This window comes from Pogoniulus pusillus, chromosome 27 (genome assembly GCF_015220805.1).
Source record: "Pogoniulus pusillus isolate bPogPus1 chromosome 27, bPogPus1.pri, whole genome shotgun sequence".
NCBI lineage: Eukaryota > Metazoa > Chordata > Aves > Piciformes > Lybiidae > Pogoniulus > Pogoniulus pusillus.
Genome location: NC_087290.1, coordinates 9,846,003 through 9,868,038, shown reverse-complemented (window position 1 = coordinate 9,868,038; position 22,036 = coordinate 9,846,003). Strand labels below are relative to the sequence as shown.

Here is a 22,036-nt window from a genome sequence, read left to right as displayed (position 1 = left end):
CCACAATACAACCCCTAAACCATGCAGCAGGTACAGAAGCCCTCTTCAAAGTGGTACTGCTGCTGCTGGGCTGAGCTGCAGCAGTCTCCACAGGCTGGGAGAAGGGAGCAGGATTTTTGAGGCCAGTTTGGTATGCAGGCAGGTGAAACCAATACTCAGCTCTGCCCGAATATTTATTTAGTGCCTGCTGAGCATTAGCATGTCAAAGGTTCCAGCTGAGCTCTGAAGGAAGCAATGATGGTGGTGAATGGCCAAAGGGGAGGTTTGCTCTGTATCCCTGTTTTTCTGGAAGTTCCAGACAAAAACTGTTTCCCCATATGGAGACTTCAGCCAGGCTGCAAAACCCATGGAAAACTGAACAGAAAAAATTACAGTAAGATCGTAAAATGCAAATCAACAAACTTGGATTTTCCTACTCCCCAGGGTCACTGCCAGGTAATAAATGTCTATTATCCTGGAATTCAAAATTGGTGCTTAAATTACCTGCAAGCAGTCACCTGGTAACAATGCAGGCATGTGAATTCTTTGTAAGTTGTGGGTTACATCTTACACCTTTCATTAGAAAACAAAAAAGTCACCACAAGACTGAAAAAAAAAATAAGCTACAAACAGTGGTGAAGTTAAAATGGAAGGATTTTGGCTGGGGGGAGGCAAGGGTATGGAGGTACCAGTTTGAAGAGAAGTTTAATTTATCTCTGTGCTTGATTTGTATTTACTAACCACCTTCTGTGATGAAAAGCCAAGTACCTCTTCCAGGAGCATACTCAAATGAAAGCTGCAGCTCAAGCCAAGATGCTGTCCCAGCTCACAAGGTCTCACCTACACAGGGCTCCCAGAGGGAACTGGCCCATTTTCTCCTTTATGCTGGTGGAGCTGGTGCAGCCAAGTTCCCCAGTGAAATCAATAGGAAGCCTTGTTCCGTTTCCAGGCCAACATCAGCAGGGGAAAGCCCGGGGTGAAGCTGGACAGGCAGCTATGCTGTTTGCAATTCAAACAACCTGCAGTTGCTTCATTCACACCAGAGCTGCTTCCTGGCCCTAAGAAAAGCAACGTGCCAAGAGCTTGCTCCACAGCCCTGACTCAGAGCTTCACTCCCAATCAACATCTCACAGCAGCAAAGAGAGGCGATGCTGCTCCCTGCCAAGCCCTGACAGTGCAGGGAAATGTGCCCTTACTCAGCGTGGCCATAACGCACCCTGCTTTATGCAAAACCCTGACATTTGGAGTACCAGATGAATCATAGACCCAGAATGCAGCAGGTTGGAGGGGGCCCTTAAAGGTTATCATGTCCAATCCCCCTGCCTGATCAAGGACTTCTTTAACTAGGTGAGGTTGCTCTTGGCTCCACATACTCAAATTTGTGCAACACAGCTGCTCTGGCTATTGAATTGAGCCCCCGTTCTAGATTTCATTCAGATCCTTCAGGTTGGTTGCCCTGTGCAAGATGGAGGCAGGATCTGTAAACATCTGTTACTGATTCTGTTCACCTACAACTCTTAGAGACACCTATGACTGTCACAGACAGAGAAGCCATGAGCCTGTGGTGTCCTAAGTCCCAGCCAGAGCTCTGAAACCCACCCATCACTTCCCATTGATTACTTCACCTTCATAGGCAGATCCTTGCAGGTCATTCAAGTGTTTAAGGGCAGCTTGGCAAAGGGGAAATTGCAGAATACACATGAAAAAAACCCATCATATCAGCCAATGCAGAGGAAGGGATCAGCTTTCCTGCTCCACTTTGGCTCTACACCCAGCAAGCACTGAATGTGCACCACAAACCTGTTTGAAGCCCAGTAACATTATCACAGCTCCAGTGGTATTGCTTTATAGCTGAGATATGAGATTTCTCTTCTCCAGTCTCCGTCCTCAAGGACAAAGGTGCTCCCTAAATCTAGATCACACTATCAAAGCCCAAGAACTTGGTTAGTGTGGTTGCCATCCTTGCCAGACTTTATCAGAAACCCTCCTAGCTTACAACAGTGATGTCTTAATCACAGCTGAAGGGGAGGAACCTGGAACATGGACTGTGCTATGCTATGGCATATTATTAATTTTGCAGCCCCTTTGGAAGCTCCAGGCTGAAATCTCCCATCCCAGAATGGCTCTCCAGGGCTCTGGCAGTACAATAGCTCTCAAGGGCTGAGCTTTGCATATATTATTACTGTTATCACTGCTATTGCTGTGCTATTCAGACAGGCTGGGCTGAATGCTGGTAGCTGCATTACAAGGGAACAAAAGGCCACACTCACTGCCTTCACCATAACTGCCCTGGCTGTAGGCTCTATTTTGGCAATGAAAATAACAGGCTTTTGATAACTGTAAAAGCCAAGAAGAGGCATGGTGGTAGCCTCACTTCTCTAGAGCCTGATCCTGTTGGGAGAACTCTGGGGGATGTAGTGAGTGGGTATTGGTCTCCTCTCCCAAGTAACAAGCAATAGGATGAGAGGAAATAGCCTCAAGTTGTGCCAGAGAAGGTTTCAGTTAGATATTAGGCAAAATGTCTTTGCTGAGAGTGGTCAGCTGCCCAGGGAGGTGGGGGGGGTCACTGTCCCTGGAGGTGTTCAAGCAAGGTGCAGGCATGGCACTTTGGGACATGGTTTAATAACCATGGTGATGTTGGGTTGACAGTTAAGACCTGATGATCTTACAAGGCTTTTCAGCCTCAAAGATTCTATGAATGGTAGGTCTGTCCTGCTGAATCATAGTATCATCATCATCATAGTATCATCAGGGTTGGAAGAGACCTCACAGATCATCGAGTCCAACCCTTTACCACAGAGCACAAGGCTAGACCATGGCACCAAGTGCCAATCACTGACCTGAGGAGCCTGTTTGGTCCTTGACAAGGGTGAGAGTGGTTTCCTATGAGAGAGAGGATGAGCTAAGACAAAAATGGCAGTACAAGTGTTTGAACTGCTATATACTTCTTTAAAGGCAAAAGAAGTGGTGAAAAGGAGCTTTGCACCAGCCTACAGCTGTCTGTGAGGAGCAGGTTAGAAAAAGCAATTGCTCCTATGTTAATTCTCTTCATCTTGTTACTTTCTCTTTAACCAGCTCAAACCCCTGGTGTGTGGGTAAGGACAGAACCTCAGTCATTGCTATGTACTTAAGAAGAGGCAGCAGTTCACATTCTAGATAGGTGGTGAATGATGTTTACCCACATTGGCATTTTACAGCTTTCGTTTTCTTCCCGCTAGGCTCAATAAAAACCCCTGACTGCCCCCATAATCTGACTGCCATCTTTTCTGGGTGACATTTACTTCAGGGTCCCAGAGTTTGGGCCTGCAATTGCTACAAAACACAAAGTTGTCAGCATTGAATTCTGGAAAACACTGCCTGGGAGACTTCAGCCACCTTGGCCTGATCTTTGTGGTCCATCAAGTCTCCATCTGGAAGACTTCTACTCACGTTGCTTATGCTTCTCTACCATTTGTTGTGGCTTCTCTCTTTCAAGCACTGAAAGTGTTTCTGCACTGACTGTCTGTTGCAGCCCAGAAAGGGGAGGGGTACAAAGTTGTTCTTTTATATGCATTGGTGACACTGCTTGTTGGGTAGCCCAGGAGGATGGGGTAAGATGCTTGCCTGACTCTGGCAGGGGTCAGTGACAAAGAACTGCTTCCTGCATACTGCAGCTTACAGCCCACTTCCATACCCCTCACATGCTCTTTAGAAAGCCAAACCAAAACCACAGCTGTGCTGAATGCACTACAGAGATCTGCTCTTCCACAGAAATTGCTGCTGCTGGTGACCTCTGGAAAGCATGAAGTCCGAGATGATTTTGAAGCTCAGTGTCTCTGGAAAGACCTGTTAGACACGAAGGAGTGACCAACTTTCTGTTTCAGCCAAGCTGTGGTTGGGTCACAGGAAGATGGAAGTTAGGTAATTGACCACAGGCAATTTTGAAGGTCAACCTGCAAACAGCTCATGTTATGTGATCATTTCTACTTGTGTCACACATACAGCTAGGTCACAACTTCCCTGAGCAGGGCTGGACTACCAGGGCTTCACCCCACTGGGACTAAAGAACTTTCTTTACAAACCCAGTCTGGTCTAATTATTAATTAGCTCTATGGAGATTTCACTCCAGATGGTGGCTGGAGGCTGTATAAACTAGCAAATACAGATGTCACTCCAGAAGTTTTACAGCTGAAAAAAGGCAGAGAAAATAGATCAGTGGAGGACTGAGAATTTTAGGCAGACAGACATGACACAACCAATGAACTTCAGGATTCAGAGTCTTGCTCTTTACACTTTAGGCACAGTAGGAGGCTGCATTCCTGGTCATGGTGAGAGTGCCAAGGCTGGTTCTGAGAATTCACAGAATCACAGAACGTCAGGGGCTGGAAGGGATCTCTAAAGCTTATCCAGTCCAATCCCCCTGCCAGAGCAGGATCACCTATACCAGATCACACAGGAACATGTCCAGGTGAGTTTTGAGTATTTCCAGAGAAAGAGACTCCACAACTCCCCTGGGCAGCCTGTTCCAGTGGTCTGTCACCCTCCCAGAGGAAAAAAAATCCTCCTCATGTTTAAATGAAAATTCCTATGCCTCAGCTTCCAGTCATTGCCCCTTGTCCTGTCACTGGGCACCACACGGCAGAGCCTGGCTCCAGCCTCCTGGCACTCACCCTTTGCATATTGGTAACAATTGATGAGGTCACCTCTCAGTCTCCTCTTCTCCAAGCAGCACAGCCCCAGCTCCCTCAGGCTCTCCTCATAAAAGAGATGTTCCATTCCCTTAACCACCTTTGTGGCTCTGTGCTGGACTCTCTTGAACTAGGGGGCCCAGAACTTGACAGCTCTTCTGCAGAAGATGACTGAACTGCAAAAATTGAGTGCAGTGCTTTCCAAATAAGCTCCAGCAAACCCTCAAAATGAAGTGCAGTGGCAGTCTGAGAAGATTAAGAGCTCATTTGCCATTTTACATGGTCATACTTTGTCCAGGAGATAAAGCTACCCAGAACAGACAAATCATCAAAACCACATCACTGTGCCTGGGACACTGTCACCAGAAAGGATCAGCCCAGGACTAAAAACCCAGGGCTGAATCATGATAGTTAGGTGAAGGAAGGCAAAATAGTTTGGATTATGTAAATCAGAACTTCTGCTCTAAAGTTTCATGTCCCCATCTGGACACAATCCTACCTGAGAGGCTTGATGAGATTGAAATGCTTCTTTTGTCTTCTTGCTTTCTGTGCTGACTCAGCGATTTTGATTGTTCTGATCCTGTCACTGCCCTCAGGAGATAAAAGCAGCCTCTGTGAAAGGTATTCAGGAATTTGACCTCAGCAGCTTTGAAAGGTGAGAGAATTCTCACCTTTCAGAGATCTCTCCGTAGGTAGATTGGGTAATGGCTGGAGCTCAGCACTCAGCCTGGCTGCTGCCACAAGGGGTAACAAAAAAAGGTTTTTACAAATCTATTAACAACAAAAAGAAAGCCAAGGAAATGCTCACCCTTTATTGGATGCAGGGGAGAACACTGCTATCGAAGATGAGGAAAAGGCTGAGGTGCTTAGCGCCTTCTGTGCCTCGGTCTTTAACAGTCAGACCCATCATCCTCAGGGTATTCAGCCTCCTGGCAGGGATGAAGAGTAGCATCAACTCCCCACAATCCAGGGGGAAGCAGCTAACAACCTGTTCTGCCACCTGGGCACTCACAAATCCATAGATGTCCAGATGGGGATCACCCAAGAGTGCTGAGGGAGCCGGCAGAGGAGATTGCCAAGCTGCTCTCAGTCATCTGTCAGCAGCCCTGGTTAACAAGGGAGGTGCCAGACAACTGAGGGCTTGCCAAGGTGACAGCCATCTACAAAAAGGGCTGAAAGGATTTAGGGAACTCCAGGCCTGTTAGCCTGACCTCAGTACTGGGGAAGACTATGGAGGGTTCACCTTGGGTGTGCTCACACAGCAAAGTGCAGGACAATGGAGGAGTCGGGGCCAGCCAGAATGGGGCCATGAAAGGCAGGCCCTGCTTGACTAACCTCATCTCCTTCTATGACCAGGTGGACCTGGTTATAGGCAGCCTGTGGACGTTGTCTACCTCGACTTCTGTAAAGCTTAGGTCATGGCAGCTTGGTTACAGCTGGCCTCGATGATCTGAAAGGTCTTTTCCAACTTAAATGATTGTGTGCTTCTGGATAGGTGAAACAGAACAGCAAACATCAGAAACAGAAAAAGATTTATTAGAAATATTACACAGATTTCTGCATCATACATTTTAATAATGTTAATCTTTAAATATTAGCATGTCCAAACCTGGCAATGCCTACTATATACATCCTACTGTGCTCTTTGTATAAATTAGATCAGGGTGCACCACCTGTACCCAAGAGAGAAAGCTAAAAGTACTTGACTGTTAGAGGTGATTATCCCAAGCAACAAACTCAAGGCTGGACCAATGGTCAGTAAGTGCATTGTGTCCAGCACTGCCCAGTGGAGCTTGGCACATGTGAGAGTTAAAAACGTGGAGACCAGCAGCTGCGAAAAGTGTTAACTGCAGTTCAGTCATAAGCTTGATCCTACACCCTACTGGTGAGTGAGTCTAAATGGCACTGGAGTTGGTAAAAAACAATAAAGTCTAAGCATAGAAGTAGTTATTGCTGGGTTTATAAATGCCTTAATGCTCAGTGCCCTGAGTCTTTTTTAGGCAAAAGCCCTCTTCTGACAGCAAAATGCATAATCTCATCCCATACAGGCTATGCCTTTGATCGGATACACAAGGCACAGCTCTGCAAACAGCTGGCCCAAACAGATTCTTCCTGCTGGAAGACCTGGTACCACAAACATGGAATGATGAGGGAGGTACGAAGAGATGAATGAGCCAATCCCCCTGTTTGCATTGCTGAGGAAAGGAGAAAGTCAGCAAAGCGAAAAAGGTAGATTGTGAAGATTACCAGGTCAGAGATGAAACATGGAAGAACCAATCCTTCAGCCAGCATGCACCTGTTTGGTTTGGACAGAAAACTCACATGGGACAGGAAAGACTACAGAGAAAACATGCAAGAAACAACTTCAAAGGACAAAGAGAACACCTGCCAGAACTCAGGGAAGGTGTCTCACTGAGATGAAACTGGAGAACGTGCACAAGCCACGAATGACCCCACTCAGCACAGCTGCCCTGCTGCAGCACAGGCATCTTCGTCCCCTTTGCGTTTCCGTGACTGGCACAGGAAGGGGAATCTGGCAGAGGCAGCAGGCTCTGTGCTCTCTTCCATCCTCATCTTCTAAGACCTACCCCAGGCTGCACTCCCTCCTAGGACAAACGTCATTTGAGATGACAGTCAGTAAGGACTCTCAGGCTGCTGTCCTTGGCTGCCCACAAAGGCCCAGGTGCCTATGTCCCACGGCTGCCCCTCTCCTCACACATTGGACTTTCTCTCTTCCCAGTTTCACTGCATACTTTCAGACACAGCTTGTCAGGCTGTCCAGAAAACCTTCTTAGAGGGCTGACTCTGGGCTCACTTCTCACCACCTCTGTACCTTCCCAAGCCACAAAGCAATATATACCTCCCACGACCGACCAGAACACCTGGGAGTCAGGTTGTATACATGTCGCACTTCAGCCTCTTCTCTCTAACAGCTCTAGTCCAACAGCCACACGCAATACCCCTCCATGGAACTCCACTGAGGTCCTCATCCTACTCATCCTTCTCACTTGCTCATCCAAAACCAGCTCTTTGGTTCCTTGTAGTCCAACAGACTGGCCAAGTGCACACAGACAAGCATGTGCAGCTGTGCTTCCGAGCAACTGGACGCTTAGGGAGCATATGGGGACACAATGTTGAGATTTCATCTGCCTGCGTCAGGGGAAGATCCATTTCTCCTTAGAGGCAAAGTCAGACTAGATTTAGGCAGTTCAGGCAAACTGATACTGACCCAGCACACTATATCACCCACGTCACATCATCCCATGTGTCACTCCAGGACATTTTCAGAGGACTCTCCATGAAGACCACCCCTGTGTCCTCTAGCTCAACTTCCTGAACAAACTTCCTAACTTTAAAGGCAGTTAGAACTTTAACTTTGCAGTTCTAATTCCAGATCTCTTACAAGGGCCTGCAGATCTGCTGTAAATCAGGCTGGTCTGCAGCAGCTTGTGTGGGACAAATTTAATTTCACATTAAAAACCAATTTCACACCAAACCCAAAAAGCAGCAGCAATTGCTGAAAATTTAGGTCTAGAAATGTAACTGGGCAAGGTTCAGCAGGCAGGAAAAAGACAAAGTAACAGTCAAATGAGCAAACCAAATATGCTTCATCTCAAAAAACTATCTGGGAGGGCATCTCCCAGTCTCAAAGTACCAGAATGAGATGTTCTGCAGGTCTGAAAAGTAACACCGAGCAAGTGGTGAAACTGGGCAGCATCTTCCCCACCAACAGCTCCCTGCTGTAACTCCTGGAGAAGGAACAGCATTAGGACCGGGTAGAGTTAGTGTTTGGTCTGTGCTGCTGGGGGGGGAGGGCAGGGGAGAATCCACTGCAAACAGATGACAGAAACATTGCTTTGCAAAAAAAGCAGCTGCTAGGCCAATGCTTTGTGAGGTTAGAGCAAGCCCTGGAGAAACACGTTAGAATAAATGTCAGAGCAGTGCTTGAAGCAAGTGCCACTGACACATTAGCTAACAGATATGTAGTGTAGAGCTGACAGGCACATGGAACACACACGTCCAGTGACCAGAGGGTTAAGATTATCTTTCCTTTTCAGATCAAGCAAAGCTCTCTGACTTGAAATGTTTACCAGACGCTGGGAATTAAAACAAGTTTTTCTCATCCCTGCAAGTGCCCAGTCCAAAGCCCACTGAGGAATATGGAATTTTTTTGTGTTGACTTCACTAGGCTTTGAACTACAGCCTGTTGGAGAGAATTGGGATCTCTGCCAAGGATACCTCGAGGGAAAAGAGCCTGCAGCCACAAGGGGAGAGAGCTCTGCAGTGTGACCGCCTTCCGAAGTGGACTCTGCTGGCAGCTATTTTCCTCTTCCATCTTACCACATAACAGGAGACTTGGAACTGAGAACACTTACACCAACCCATCCTCTGCTCTCTAGGGATAGCAGAGTGTATGCTGAAAACTACTGGAGAGTTAATTCCATCTAGAAAGAGCTCTCTTGCAAAGAAATAACTGTGGCCACCACTGACAACTGCATTCTCACAGGACAGGATGACACAAGAGAGTGCGAGGGCACTGTAAGCGCACGCCACACAGTCTGAAAAGACTGGAATCAGCTTTCCCTAGGGGTGCTGGGTTAGAATCAATGTCAGACTGAAACTAAGAGCAAGTGATGCTTTCCTCCTCCTGTGAACTAGGCATACACTGCATTCTTCCAACTGCCTTTCTGCTCAATATGCTCGCTGCCCTCGGCCACTGTCACCTACCCCCTAGTCCTGTGCTTTGCTGGGTGAAAACCAAAGTCTAACTCAAGTTGTTTACTCATTAAATATTATTAAAAAACCCCAAATAAGCACAACAAAGCACTGTGGAGAAGCCAGAGACTGAGATCAGCCACCTGCAAAGCCCCAGAAAACCTGAAATCAAGCTTCTCCTGTGGAATTGTTTGCTTCTATTCCAGGAGCTCTTTTGCAGGAGGTAGGAGCAGCCAGCACACATCATTATTATTTTTAAGACAAAAACAATTCCTACCACCCTATAATATACATTCACAAAGCATCAAGTCTGGACACAGGGTTGAACATGCTCACTAAACAACCACTTTCTGCTACCACCATAATCCAAAGCAGCTAGGCAGCCCTCTATGAGGTCCTGGACAAAGCCTGCTCTCCAAGACCTGCTCCTAGAAGAAATCAAGCAGCCTGTTTGATCCTGCTGCTCTTGAAGACAACTTCACGAGGTGAAATAAGAGAAACAGTATAATGGAAATTAAACAGTATCCAGTAGACGTTTTACTAACAGTATTATTGAGCTGTAAAGCTATTCTCTGGCGCCTGAGAGATTTCCAGGACTCAGAGAAGGGTTCCAGGTACACTCTCTGCAGCTTGTGGAGCAAAGCTGCATCTTCCATTGGTAGTAACATATCACTGTGTTCCTTTACAGGGTAACATCACTTCCAAGCATCTATCAGTGCCCTGTGGACTATTCTTTATCGGACAGGGCACGGGCTGACTCTGCACAGCAACTACATATCCATGCCGATCAGAGAGCACCAACACAGAACAAAGAAGTTTCCCCACTCCAGCCACAGAGAGCTGTCACTGTATTGCTTGGAGTCATCACCTAACTGCTGGCACCTTGCAAACTAAAGCTTGTAAACTGCATTTGCAATATTCCTGTGAGAGCTGTGCCTGCACAGTCAGCTGGGAAACCAAGCTCCGGCTTCCTGCAGTAATCAAGTAACGAAGCTGAAGTAATACACCTATTTTTCCGCAAAGAGATGACTCCTGTTTGATCTGTAATGACGTCCCAGCACCTAACAGGACTTTTTAAAAGTTCTTTCACTAACTGGTGATGGAACAGAGTGTGGTTTCTGAGCTACAAATGATCCTGTTGCTATCTTGCTGGATAAGCTATCACAAGCAAACGAGTGCACTTACTGGGTCAGATGTGTGAAAGTAAGTCAGGTGAAGGTTCTACAGACTTAAGTGCATCTGTCCTGATGTTTTATAAAACATAAGGAGACAAGAAAAACAACAGCTATTTGGGATGAGTTAAGCATGTTTTGGCAAGAAGAGCATTTTTGAGAGCTTTTATATTCATCTCCCAGCCTCCCTTGAGTGCCAACATAGTCCACATTGATTTAGAACTTCATTCTGTAGCAGGTCTTCTGTTGGTGGAGTCTGGCATGAGGCAAACAAGGATCCTCTTCAGAAATATCCCACACACCGTCAAAAATGCTTCACAATTTCCATGTGGGAATAAAATCAGAGATGAATTTGGTTTGCAGAGATGGACAACGGAGATTGATTTGGTTGCAGTCCCAGATGTAATCAAAATCATGGAAGAGCTTTCTTTCAAACTAAGAGCTTAGGTTGGCTGTGGAAGAGGAGCAAGCGGATTTTTAAAGTGATCGAGTGCATCTGTAGCATTCTTAGTTCTCTTCCCCACTTCTGTCCACCTCTTGCTCTGCACCTCAGGTCTCAAAGTACTTGTAGATCTGGGCGACATACTGCATCACGCTCTGCCAGTCCGGCCGGTCTGTGTACATCATCTCACTGAGCTCCTGCACAGGACAGACAGCGCCAAAGCTTAGTCAAGCAGCACCACTGGAACATCACTGCCTCTTCCCAGCAGCTCTGCCTACTGGACACTACTGTTGCTTCCATTCCAGAGCTTCTCAAAGCCACACATAGGATAAAAGTCTAAGGGAATCATCTGCAAGCTAGAGCGTGGGAGGTTCCACCTGAACATGAGGAGAAACTTCTTTGCTGTGAGGGTGGTGAAGCACTGCCCAGAGAGGCTGTGGAGTTTCCTTCTCTGGAGCCTTTCAAAACCCACCTGGATATGTTCCTGTGTGACCTGCCCTAGGTGATCCTGCTTTGGCAGGAGGGTTGGATTTGATCTCTGGAGATGCTTTCCAGCCCCTAATATCCTGTGATTCTGTGGTACTGGCTTAGTGCAATTGTGAGATTCATTAATGAATTAAACAGCCACATGCATTTCACATTCTGAAAAGACCTCTTCCACCTGCAAGCAAAGATCAACTCTCCACATAACTTCAAGTTAACTGCTGCTTCTTTGCATGTTTTTGGTTCTGTATTTATGAGCCCCATAATATTCTGTCCTTCATATTAAACTCAATTTTTCCTCATCATTTTGTTGACTTCAGAAGCTTTTAAAACAGTTCAACAAATTAGGCTCCTGTTTCTTAAAGCACTAAAACAAAACAAAATGGTTTAATGGTCCATGAAAAAGGAATCATCTGCAAGCAGCTTCCAAGAGGAGGACATAATCAGTAATATCATTTCAATACCATATCAATTCCATGCTTCTACAAACTCTTTCTGGAAGTTCTCCTAACACTATGAGCTCCAGGAGCTGGTGGTGCAGCCCTAACCTAGTGCTGTGTGAACATTTGCAGAGCAAGCTGACTGGCTGGCCACAAAGGCTTTGGAACAGTGCATGCAGCAAATCTTCCCTTGCTGAAAGGAGGTTACTCACCAGGCTGGGTTTGATGCCTACGCTTTCAGCAGCTTGAAAGGCTAACAGCAGATTTCTCTTCTGTAAAGACAAAAGTTCAAAAGGATTATCATTAAAGTGTGGTTCATGAATCCTGCCTCACATCTGCTTCACCTGTAGGTTTAAATGAGCAGGTGTGTTTGGAAACTGCAGAACACCAGGGTCAATGCTTCACACAGACAATTTTTCGTGTTAGTAAAGAATACTCCAACAACTTCTCTGCCTTTGAGCAGCTCATCCACTTTTGGCCAAGCCACAGTCCTCTGGTTTTAACACACAGAGGTTCTTGTGAACTGATTACAACTGTGCAAAAAAACAAACCAACCCACTGAGGTTTTGTCTTGACTATGAGTGAAAGGCTTCTGAGAAGGTGTTAGCTAATGTAAAGCATTCCTGTACATGGAGTGTAATCCTTACTGTAACAGATACTTGCTGCCCAAAGGAAATCCAGTAAATCCAGATCCTCCCCTTTCTGAGGACCCTAATAACACATTTGGAATGTGCTGACATGGTCTGGCTTTTAGATACACTGCTGTCCAAGTAATTCAGTGAGTGATGTGCTTCCTGACCCAGCACTTTTAGTGTGTGCTACCTCAGGAGTCCAGAAATGCTTCAGCCCCTGCAAAAGGGATGCTGTGTCTTCATGTTTATCTGCAGCACTTGCTGAGTGCAGGCAACTGCACAGAATTACAGAACAACAGAGGCTGGAAGGGACCTCCAGAGATCATCTAGTCCAACCCCCCTGCCAAAGCAGGATCCCTTAGGGTAGTTCACACAGGAGTGCATCCAGGTGGGTTTTGAAAGCCTCCAGAAAAGGAGATGCCACAACCTCTTCATCATCTTCTCTGTAAAGAAGTTTCTCCTCACGTTGAGGTGAAACCATCTATGTTCCAGTTTGTACCTGTTGCTCCCTGGCTTATTACTGCACACTGCCAAAAAGAGATTGGCCCCAACAACTTGACGCCCACCCCTCAGATGTTTATAGATATTTATAAGGTCTTCTCAAGACTAAACAGCCCCAGGGCTCTCAGTCTCCCAGTCATCTTCATGGCTCTCCACTGGACTCTCTCCAGCATGTCCCTGTCTCTCTTGAACTGGGAAGCCTAAAACTGGACACAGTATTCCAGGTGTTGTCTCACTAGGGCAGAGTAGAGAGGGAGAAGAACTTCCCCAGACCTGGCAGACACACCTGTACTGATGCATCCCAGGATGCCACTGGCTCTCTTGGCCACAGGGGCACATTACTGTCCCATGGAGAACTTGCTGTCCACCAGGACTCCAAGATCTTTCTCCAGGGAGTTGCTTTCCAGCAGAGCAGTTCCCAACCTGTACTGGTGCCTGATGTTCCTCCCCAGATTCAGGACCCTGCACTTTTCCTTATTGAATATAACTTAGTTTTGCCTTATCTCTTATCTCAATCTCTTCACAGAATTAACCAGGTTGGAAAAGACCTCTGACTTGTCACTAACTCTTTACCTACTACTCCCTGCATTTCTCTCTGGGAGCTCTCTGTGTTTCCTTCTCTATTTCACCCTGTTTCCCCTGTAAGCTCTCAGCTGACACTGGTCTCTTACTGTTGCTCTCACCTACTAGTTTTCCACCAGTCTCCACTACCTACCCAGCAATGCTTATATAACATCTGCGCTCACCCTGAATTCTGCAATGGGTGTAAGAACAGCACACCAAAACCTACCTTATCCTGGCTGTTGAGCTCCTGGTAAGGAATATGTGCAGGCAAATAGGTGTGCAGGAGAGCACAGAAGGCCAGCCCATCACTCCAGCTGCTGCTGAAGTTGGTAATATCAATATTCTGCAAGACAAAAGATGAACCAAGTGAAATCCAGAATGTACTATGGTCAGCAGCTGACTAGAGTGGTGACAGAAACTGGTATTGTAAAATCAGCCCATGTGTCAAGAACTCCTGCAAACACAAAGATGATGGTGGGCACAGAGTGCATTCAGAGTGCTTCACAGGGCTCTCTGGTGAGGGACAGCTGCAACCGATCACAGTGGTCCAGTTCTGCTCCTGTGAAGAAGGTGACTTTTCTAAAGCTCTTGTCTGCACTGTCTGGCCATACCAGCACACTAAGGAATTCTCCTGGCTAAGTTTTGCTGCTGTAGCTCCAGGTACCAGCTGAAAACATAACAGTGATATTGCTGAGGAAAGCAACAGCTCCTGGAGCAGGGATGGCTCCAGGACGTGACATCTCTGCACCCTGCAGCAGGTGTGGAGCTATGCTCAGATCATTCTCACCAGCCACATCTTCCCATTTGTTCTACTTCAACTAAGACTCTCTACCACTTCATTATCTTTACTTAACTCTTTTCAGGTTTCTTTCAAGATTCCCCCAAAGACAAACCTTTATTGCATCTCATACAATGTTAATGCAGACACACTAAAGCCCAGACAGGAAGTGTTTTAGCTCATGCTCTTCACTTGCGATGCCTCACTCATTACTCTGCCCAGTCTGGACTTTGTCCAGTCAGACAGGATTTCAGTTTGGTAATAAATGGCCATAACCAAACATGACTCAAATTGAAGCAATACAGAATATTTCAGGTTAAAATCCTGTGGCTGTAATAAATCTACAAACCTAATGGGCTGCGAAAGCCCAGCAGCAGCAGCAGAAGCAGACATTACCACACTGCACCAGCCACTACAGTGTGCTTTGCTCTATTAACATCTATCAATGGAGAGAAAAAAAAACAATGTGGTGGCTGAAAATCATCATGAAGGAAAGAAAACCCATTCTGCTCTGAAAGCTGTCTTGGCTTTGCCTAATCCATAAAGTCACACTGTGGACATCCAACTTTGTGTTATGGAATTGGCTAAATCTGGGCTATTCTGCTTTCCTGGCACTTCAGACACACAAGTTCCTTACTATTTATCAATCTGCAGTGAGTAGGAGAGGGCTGACTGCCAAAGCACAGAAGTGGTTTTGCTAGGGCCAATATATTTTATCAGCAAATAATCCACCATCGAACGCCAATATTCTCATTTCATACTGTATGATACAAATGGAAAACGGAGGTTGTCCTTCCCCACCCTGCCCCACCAGAGGCCATGGAAACAGGAACAAACAAAGCCTCAGTTAAGCAACAGGACCAGGCAAAAAGGCCACTCAATGTTTGTGTAGGAACAATAGATCCTAGCCTCATTTTCGTGATGCTATTATGAAAGACATATAAGATACAAAACTCTTCCTTCCTACAGCACTTCACCAGCCCAGCATTTGCTAATTGATAATTTGATGGGTTTTCCTGTCTTTGTAGTTTTACTGATGTCTAAAACCCTTCAGGAGGAGAGTTCTCCCATTTAGCAATACTCAGAGAGAAGTGCTAATGTCTAGAGAACTGGGTCCATAATTCCTCACATCCCCAGCAGCAATGCCCAGCCAGTCATCATAGAATCAACCAGGTTGGAAAAGACCTCGAAGATCATCCAGGAATTCTCATATCCAGGTCTTATAAACAAGCAAAAGCTCAAGGATGGGGTTCTGCTGACAGTATTTAAACACAGATGAAACCTCTGTCATGATCAAGGGACAAAACAAGCTCAGATCTGATAATTTTCTTGCTCTAAATGCAAACTCTGAAGGTTCAGCTCAGCTGTTCAGTTAACAGCACAACAACAAACACTTAGGACACACTTGGAACCACTTAGCTGTCATTTGCACATCCAAGAAGCATCAGGGAAATGTGAGGGGTTTTCTCTAAACAAAAGCATTTCCACTTCATGTAAGGTATAAACCTCTTCTCTGGTGTTTCGGTTTGGATTCTCTGTAACTGCTTTTCCACTTGGGATTTAAGAACATGGTAAATGAGAAGCGATTTGTGTTTTGCCACACTGCAGCTTTACTTGCTGCACCACACCAAGAGGCAGTAAGTCAAACAGAGGCACACTCTGAGTTCTCAGAAGATCTTTGGCTCTGCTGAAGCCAGGGGGAACAAAAAGGAAAAACAAGGCAAACAATTTAGGCAACAAACACCTTGGAAACTATTCACTTCTCTTGATTACTTTGGCAGGGGAATCTGTCTGAGTCTTTCTGCCACACCTCTCTAGTCTTCAGCACACAGCCCTTGACTATGTGGGAACTATTTGTGTCCATGCTGGTTGTTAATGTGCGCTTCCAAGTCTGGACATTTCTCCATCTCCTGCTGTGCTTACAGTACATCTCTCACCCCAAGCTCTGCACATCTGTGCAGGGCTTCTCATTAGAGCCCTACAAGTTAACCTATAAAGGACAGCAGCCTTTGGGATGAAGATGAACCATCAGAGTGTATGCAGAATGAAGGGAGGAGGAAACAAGAAAATGGAACAGGGGCTGCAGATGGAATGCAGCTGCAGTGCTCGCTCCTGTGTTCACGGTATGGCTCATGGTCACTAGCAACCCAGGGTCTATCTTCAGCATGTCACCAGTGGATCCATTGATCCACACAAAGACATCTGCTCCAGAAACTAACCTCTGACCCATGGGTCCAGAGGAGCTGAATGACTTAGACCTGCAGCACTCAGGGTTACGGCTCCCTTTGGAGCAGACTCACCACATCCCTATCACACGGCACTTGACCTGAATATTCCACGTTGCTGCTAAGAAAATAATTGGGCAGATGAGGGTGGAGTAGTTAAAATCTTGAAAGAACATGAAAATCAGGTCAGAAGAGGAGTGCTTTTATAGCCTAATCCCTGGAGGTTTTTAATGCCAGGCTGGATGGGGCTCTGAGCAACTTGGATGTAGTGTGAGGTGTTCCTGTCCATGGCATGGGGGCTGGAACTGGATGATCCTTGAGGTCTCTTCCAGTCCTGACAATTCTATGATTCGATGTGAGGTGAGGACAGGAAGTTGGCTGGGATGCTGGTAGAGTACTGCATAGAACATAAAGGTGTCCAGACTATACCACTTGCAGTGTAGCTCTCAGGTTTCTTGTCAGTGAAAACAGTTTGGTGACCTGAAATGAAAGCAGTCACCACATGAAGAGGCTGGAAGCACATCAGGAGCAGAGTTATCTGAAAGTCCTGAAGTACCCACTATGGTTTGCTTCTATAGGTACTGCAGTACCTGACACTAGGCAAAGTAAAAGAAAATGAATCCAGGTGATGTTAGTTAGAGAGCAAATGCATGATATCAGTAGAAGACACCAAGCACCTGCCAGTCATTAACCTCAGGCCAGGTGCAGGAGCTTTGCTTTGCAGATGCCAGAGCACCATGAGAGCCACAGTAGAGATACACAGGGAAATCTGTGGGATCTGTTCTCTTTAAAAACATTTTCTTGTTTATCTGAGGGAAAAACAACCACACCATGAGATTTTGCTAGATCTTCGACTCCAAGTCTTCAGTACAAAGCAACAATGACATCATAGCTCTTTGCTGCAGCCTGAGTACGCTAAAACACTGACACCAGATATTCCCAGCAGGCAGATGTGACCGTGCCCACAGCAATGGCTCTCTGAGTCATAATTTTCTCTGTTAAGACCCAGAATTACAAATTGCAGACATGAATAAGTTTGAAGCTAGTCTGGAACTCTGTGGAAGAAAGCCTGCAATAAGTATGACCCCCATTCTTCACGCCTCAGCAGACAACATGCCCTCCTGCCTCTCTCAGGAGTCACTGGTACAGAAGGGCACCCCAGGAACAAGCCAGGCTGGCTGATTGCTGAGGCTCAGAAGAAAGAAACTTAAATCTTGAAGACAGAATTAGTTATCAGAAATATATTGAATAAACCAGGGAGAGTTGCCTTGTTTTGACAGCAGCTCTCCCTCAATTGGCCCAGCCTTCTGCAATCTGCCCTGCTTATCACTAACCAGAGACCCACATCTCCTCTGCAGACCAAACGTTTGACACCTCGACGTGGTTTTTTCTGGGGTTATATTTAGAGAGAGACCACTGAAGAGGAATCTCCTTTGTATGAGCCACATCTCTGCCAATGGGAACTCTGCCCTTCCTAATCAAGGTACCTTGAGAGGCAACTTCTGGTGATCACCTACACCCAGCCATCTCTAACAGCAGCTTCATGAAACTGTAAATCTGATTTGATTTGACACACTAACAGGTCAAGGACATGGCAGCAGGCTTTGGCCACAGGCCTTCTATCACTACATGAGGTTTGAGCTCCAGGTAAGCCAGTTGCAAATACTTCCTAGGAAGCAAGAGAAGGGAAGAAGGGCTCCGTCTAGCCTGACCTAATCTTCTGAGGAAACAGAACTCTCCAGATGATCTGAAGTGCTCCTGCAAAGACATGAAACATCTGGGCAACCCAGTGGAAATCTGGGTGAGTTAAAAGTGTGGTCAGGTGCAGTTAACACGGATGGAAAGGCATCAGTGCCTAAAACTGACAGACTGCCTGGATTCTTCTGCAATTATAGGGTGCACCCAGATGACTTGGCTGATTGCACACAGTTGTTTTCAATGGGCAGCTGCAAGTCTCAAGTGATTTGCATATTGCATTTAGTCAATCCTCTAGCAGGAACCCTCCTTAATTCTCTTAAATGGAAGGCACAATAAAGTAATGCCTGCCCTGCTGCTTAAACAAATGATTATAAATGAACTCCAGAATATCTTGTGGAACAGCAATACTGTTTATTGTATAGAGATGACATGGCTAGCTGAGACTGGGAGGGAAGCCAAATGACCTTCTGATCCTCTAGGCTGTATTAATATCCCCAGTTCAGATGGTTCAGGCAGCTGCAGTCTCCATAGGAATTGTTTTAACCTTTCTTTGAAACTTTGTGTTTCTATACCCATCATCCACATCTCACAGATTCACAGAATGGATTAGGTTGGAAGGAATCTTACAGATCATCTGGTTCCAACCCCTCTGCCATGGGTTTCACTAGCCCAAGTTGCTCATGGCCTCACCTAACCCAGCCTTGAACATCTCCAGGGAGGGAGCATCCACAGCCTCCCTGGGCAACCTGTACCAGTGTCTCACCACCCTCACTGTAAAGAATTTCATCCTAATCTCCAGTCTAAATCTGCCCTCTTCAAGCTTCTCTGTTCCCTTTCATCCTATCACTACAAGCCCTTGTAAAAAGTCCCTTCCTGGCTTTCTTGCAGGTCCCTGTTAGGCACTGAAATTTCTAGTGCCTTCTCCCAGCCCCACCATCAAGTCACACATCTTATTTCTGACTGCACATGTGTGAAACAGCACAGCTCAGGTAACACAAAATGCTATGTGAAAATGCTCTTAAATTAGGTAATTACAGCACAGTGAATTGATAAGGTAATGGTCCCAAGTTCCACAGAAGTTACCACATTGACTGCATTCCTTCTAGTAAACAAACCTCATTTCCCACCACCTTCCTACCTTGTTTGCTCCTTGCTCTGCTGCTCCCTTAGGTGATACCTTGGGCTTACTGTTTATCATCTACCTCAGTGAGGGTGAAGTAACTACAGAATGGCAGGGGCTGGGAGGGACCTCAGGAGATCATCTAGTCCAATCTCCCTGCCAAAGCAGGTACACCTTAGCACAGACAGGACACTACACATTTTAGAGAGCTGCTGGCTATGCATTTTCTCTTGCATCACTTGACTACAGCTGTCACCTGGAGCAGGGGCATTTTAAATGAGGAAATTTCTCAAACTTACTGTCATGCATCCCACATGGTTTTTCAGCTCCCAACTATTTTAGCCCCTCAAAAGCCCAAGATCCAAGAGGATACAAAAATGTCAGGCACGTCTAGTATTCTTCATTACCCTTCCTAGCTGAGTCAGATGGGCAAGAATAGGTTGTGTGATGCTCTCTGTAGTTCTGTGGTCAAAATGAACTCATCTGACAGGAGCCGTCTTAGAGCCTATTGTAAAGCCATTCTGAAGTGATCTGTGCACTCTTCTAGCTCAGCTTCCCTCATGAGATATTGAGGAGGTCCATGGCCTCTACACAGCAGGTTAGCACTGCTGTTTTGCTTACAAGAAAGACAGATGTGGTGCTGCTTCAAAGGAAGACTTTGTGTGAATGAAAACCAAAAGTAGTACCAAATGAGAGCTATTTAAGGTAATATGTGAGAGCAATGATGTAACTTCCCTTTTCCTCTGCTTGTAAGATAAAATGCTTTCTACCGACACTGAAATCATCACCCTAAGTGTACAGATGAGTAACCTCCCTAATGAGTCATCCATCACTCCTGTGTGTCCATCTGTGTGGACTGGCCAATGTCTCACTAGACTTTGACCCCTTTTGGGGAGCTTTATCTGCATTTTAATATACAAAGACTGACTTTTAGAAAAGAAAATGAGTTCTGCTTGTTGAGAGCAATTGGTGGCACAGTGCACACAGGCTGGGGATTTGTGAAGATGGTGGCCAGTGACAGGACCAGGGGCAGCAGGCACAAACTAGAACACTGCAGGTTTCATAGAATGGTTTAGGTTGGAAGGGACCTCAGAGATCATCTAATTCCAACTCCTCACCATAGGCAGGGACACCTCCCACTAGAACAGGTCACTCAAGGCCTCGTCCAACCTGGCCTTGAACACCTCCAGGGAGGTTGTGGATCACAGAATGTTCCAGATTCTAGGCAACCTGTTTCAGTGTTTCACCACCCTCACTGCAAAGAACTTCTTCCTAGCATCTAGTTAAATCTCCCCTCTGCCATTACTTCTCACCCTGTCATTACAAGACCTTGTAAATAGCTCCCCCCAGCCCTCCTGTAGGCTCCCTTCAGATACTAGAAGGCTACTACAAGGTCTCCTCTAAGCCTTCTCTTCTCCAGGCTGCAGAGCACCAAGTCTTATAGCCTGTCCTCATAGCAGAGCTGCTGCAGCCCTCTAAGCACCTTTGTGGCCTCCTCTGGACTCACTCCAACAGTTGCACATCCTTCTTGTGTTGGGGTCTCCAGAACTGTACACAGTATTCCAGGTGGGGTCTCATGAGAGCAGAGTAAAAGGGGAGAATCCTCTCCCTTGCCCTGCTGGCAATGCTTCCCTTGATGCAGCCCAGGACACTTGAACTTAAGGAGAAACTTCCCTCCTTTGTGGTGGCTGCAGCACTGGAACAGGCTGTCCAGAGAGGTTGTGGAGTCTCCATCTCTGGAGACTTTCAAAACTCATCTGGACACATTTCTGTGCAACATTCTACAGGTGAACCTATGTTAGCAGGAGATCTAGACCAGATGATCTCAGGATGGCCCTCTCCAACCCCTCCCATTCTATGATTCTGTGCTTACCTGCTGAAAGCCAACTCCCTGCCTGCTCTACAAGTAACACTTCCACCACTTTTCTCACCAGCTGGTACAAATGACACCACTGCTGAATGCCACGGAGAAGACAGACTGGGCTGTGCTCCTTCATTCCCAAGGCTGCAAGAGTGAAGATGCAGCAGCACAGCTCCAAGGACCACACAGATACTCTGGGGAAAGAGGGAAGGAGAGGGGGGAGGAACTGGCTCCCCTTTGTGTCCAGGGCAGCAGCACAGCTACTTCCTGCCTGCAGCCCTGCTGCAGAATTGCTAATGACCTCACTGATTACTCCCACTGCTATTTCTAATCATCTGCTCTGAGAGTTCAGAGATCAGCCATGTCCTGGAATTCCTGGGCGGACGAATAGGCTGCAGTCTGCAGCAGGCTCACCAGAAAGGCTGGAAACAAGGTGGGGAAAGATCTCCAATAGCAAAGGATATTCCTGGAAGAGGCAGCATGGCTCAGCTCTCTCCCAGTTGAGTTCTCAGCCTGGAGCTGTTCCAGCTGGTGACCGATCAATTCCGTGTTTTCCCTGATTGTCCCTGCATCCAGGCAACACAAGGGAAGTGTCTTGGACTTTGGGATGGACAGAATGGAAACGCTATTTTTACAATTACCCAGCAGGGCAGAAGGCTCTGCATGGGCGTTTGGTTTATCCCTCCAATCAACACACTGCATTTGTTGACAGGATAAAGCCTCTCACGTGAAAAGAGGTAGAGCTTGGCTGGAGCGAT

General features: G+C 46.4%; 1 protein-coding gene across 3 annotated transcripts in view; it reads right to left on the bottom strand.

The window, feature by feature from the left end:
• Positions 1–6,161: 6,161 nt before the first annotated feature.
• Positions 6,162–22,036, bottom strand: part of SPECC1 (sperm antigen with calponin homology and coiled-coil domains 1) — a 108,434-nt gene continuing 92,559 nt past the window's right edge. For all 3 annotated transcript variants that reach the window (XM_064166467.1, XM_064166466.1, XM_064166470.1), the window contains 3 exons: positions 13,823–13,939; positions 12,112–12,171; positions 6,162–11,173 (listed from right to left, as the gene is read on the bottom strand). In XM_064166467.1, the coding sequence (XP_064022537.1) occupies positions 11,084–11,173; positions 12,112–12,171; positions 13,823–13,939 (267 nt within the window). In that variant the 3' untranslated portion in view covers positions 6,162–11,083. The remainder of the gene's footprint in view (positions 11,174–12,111; positions 12,172–13,822; positions 13,940–22,036) is intronic.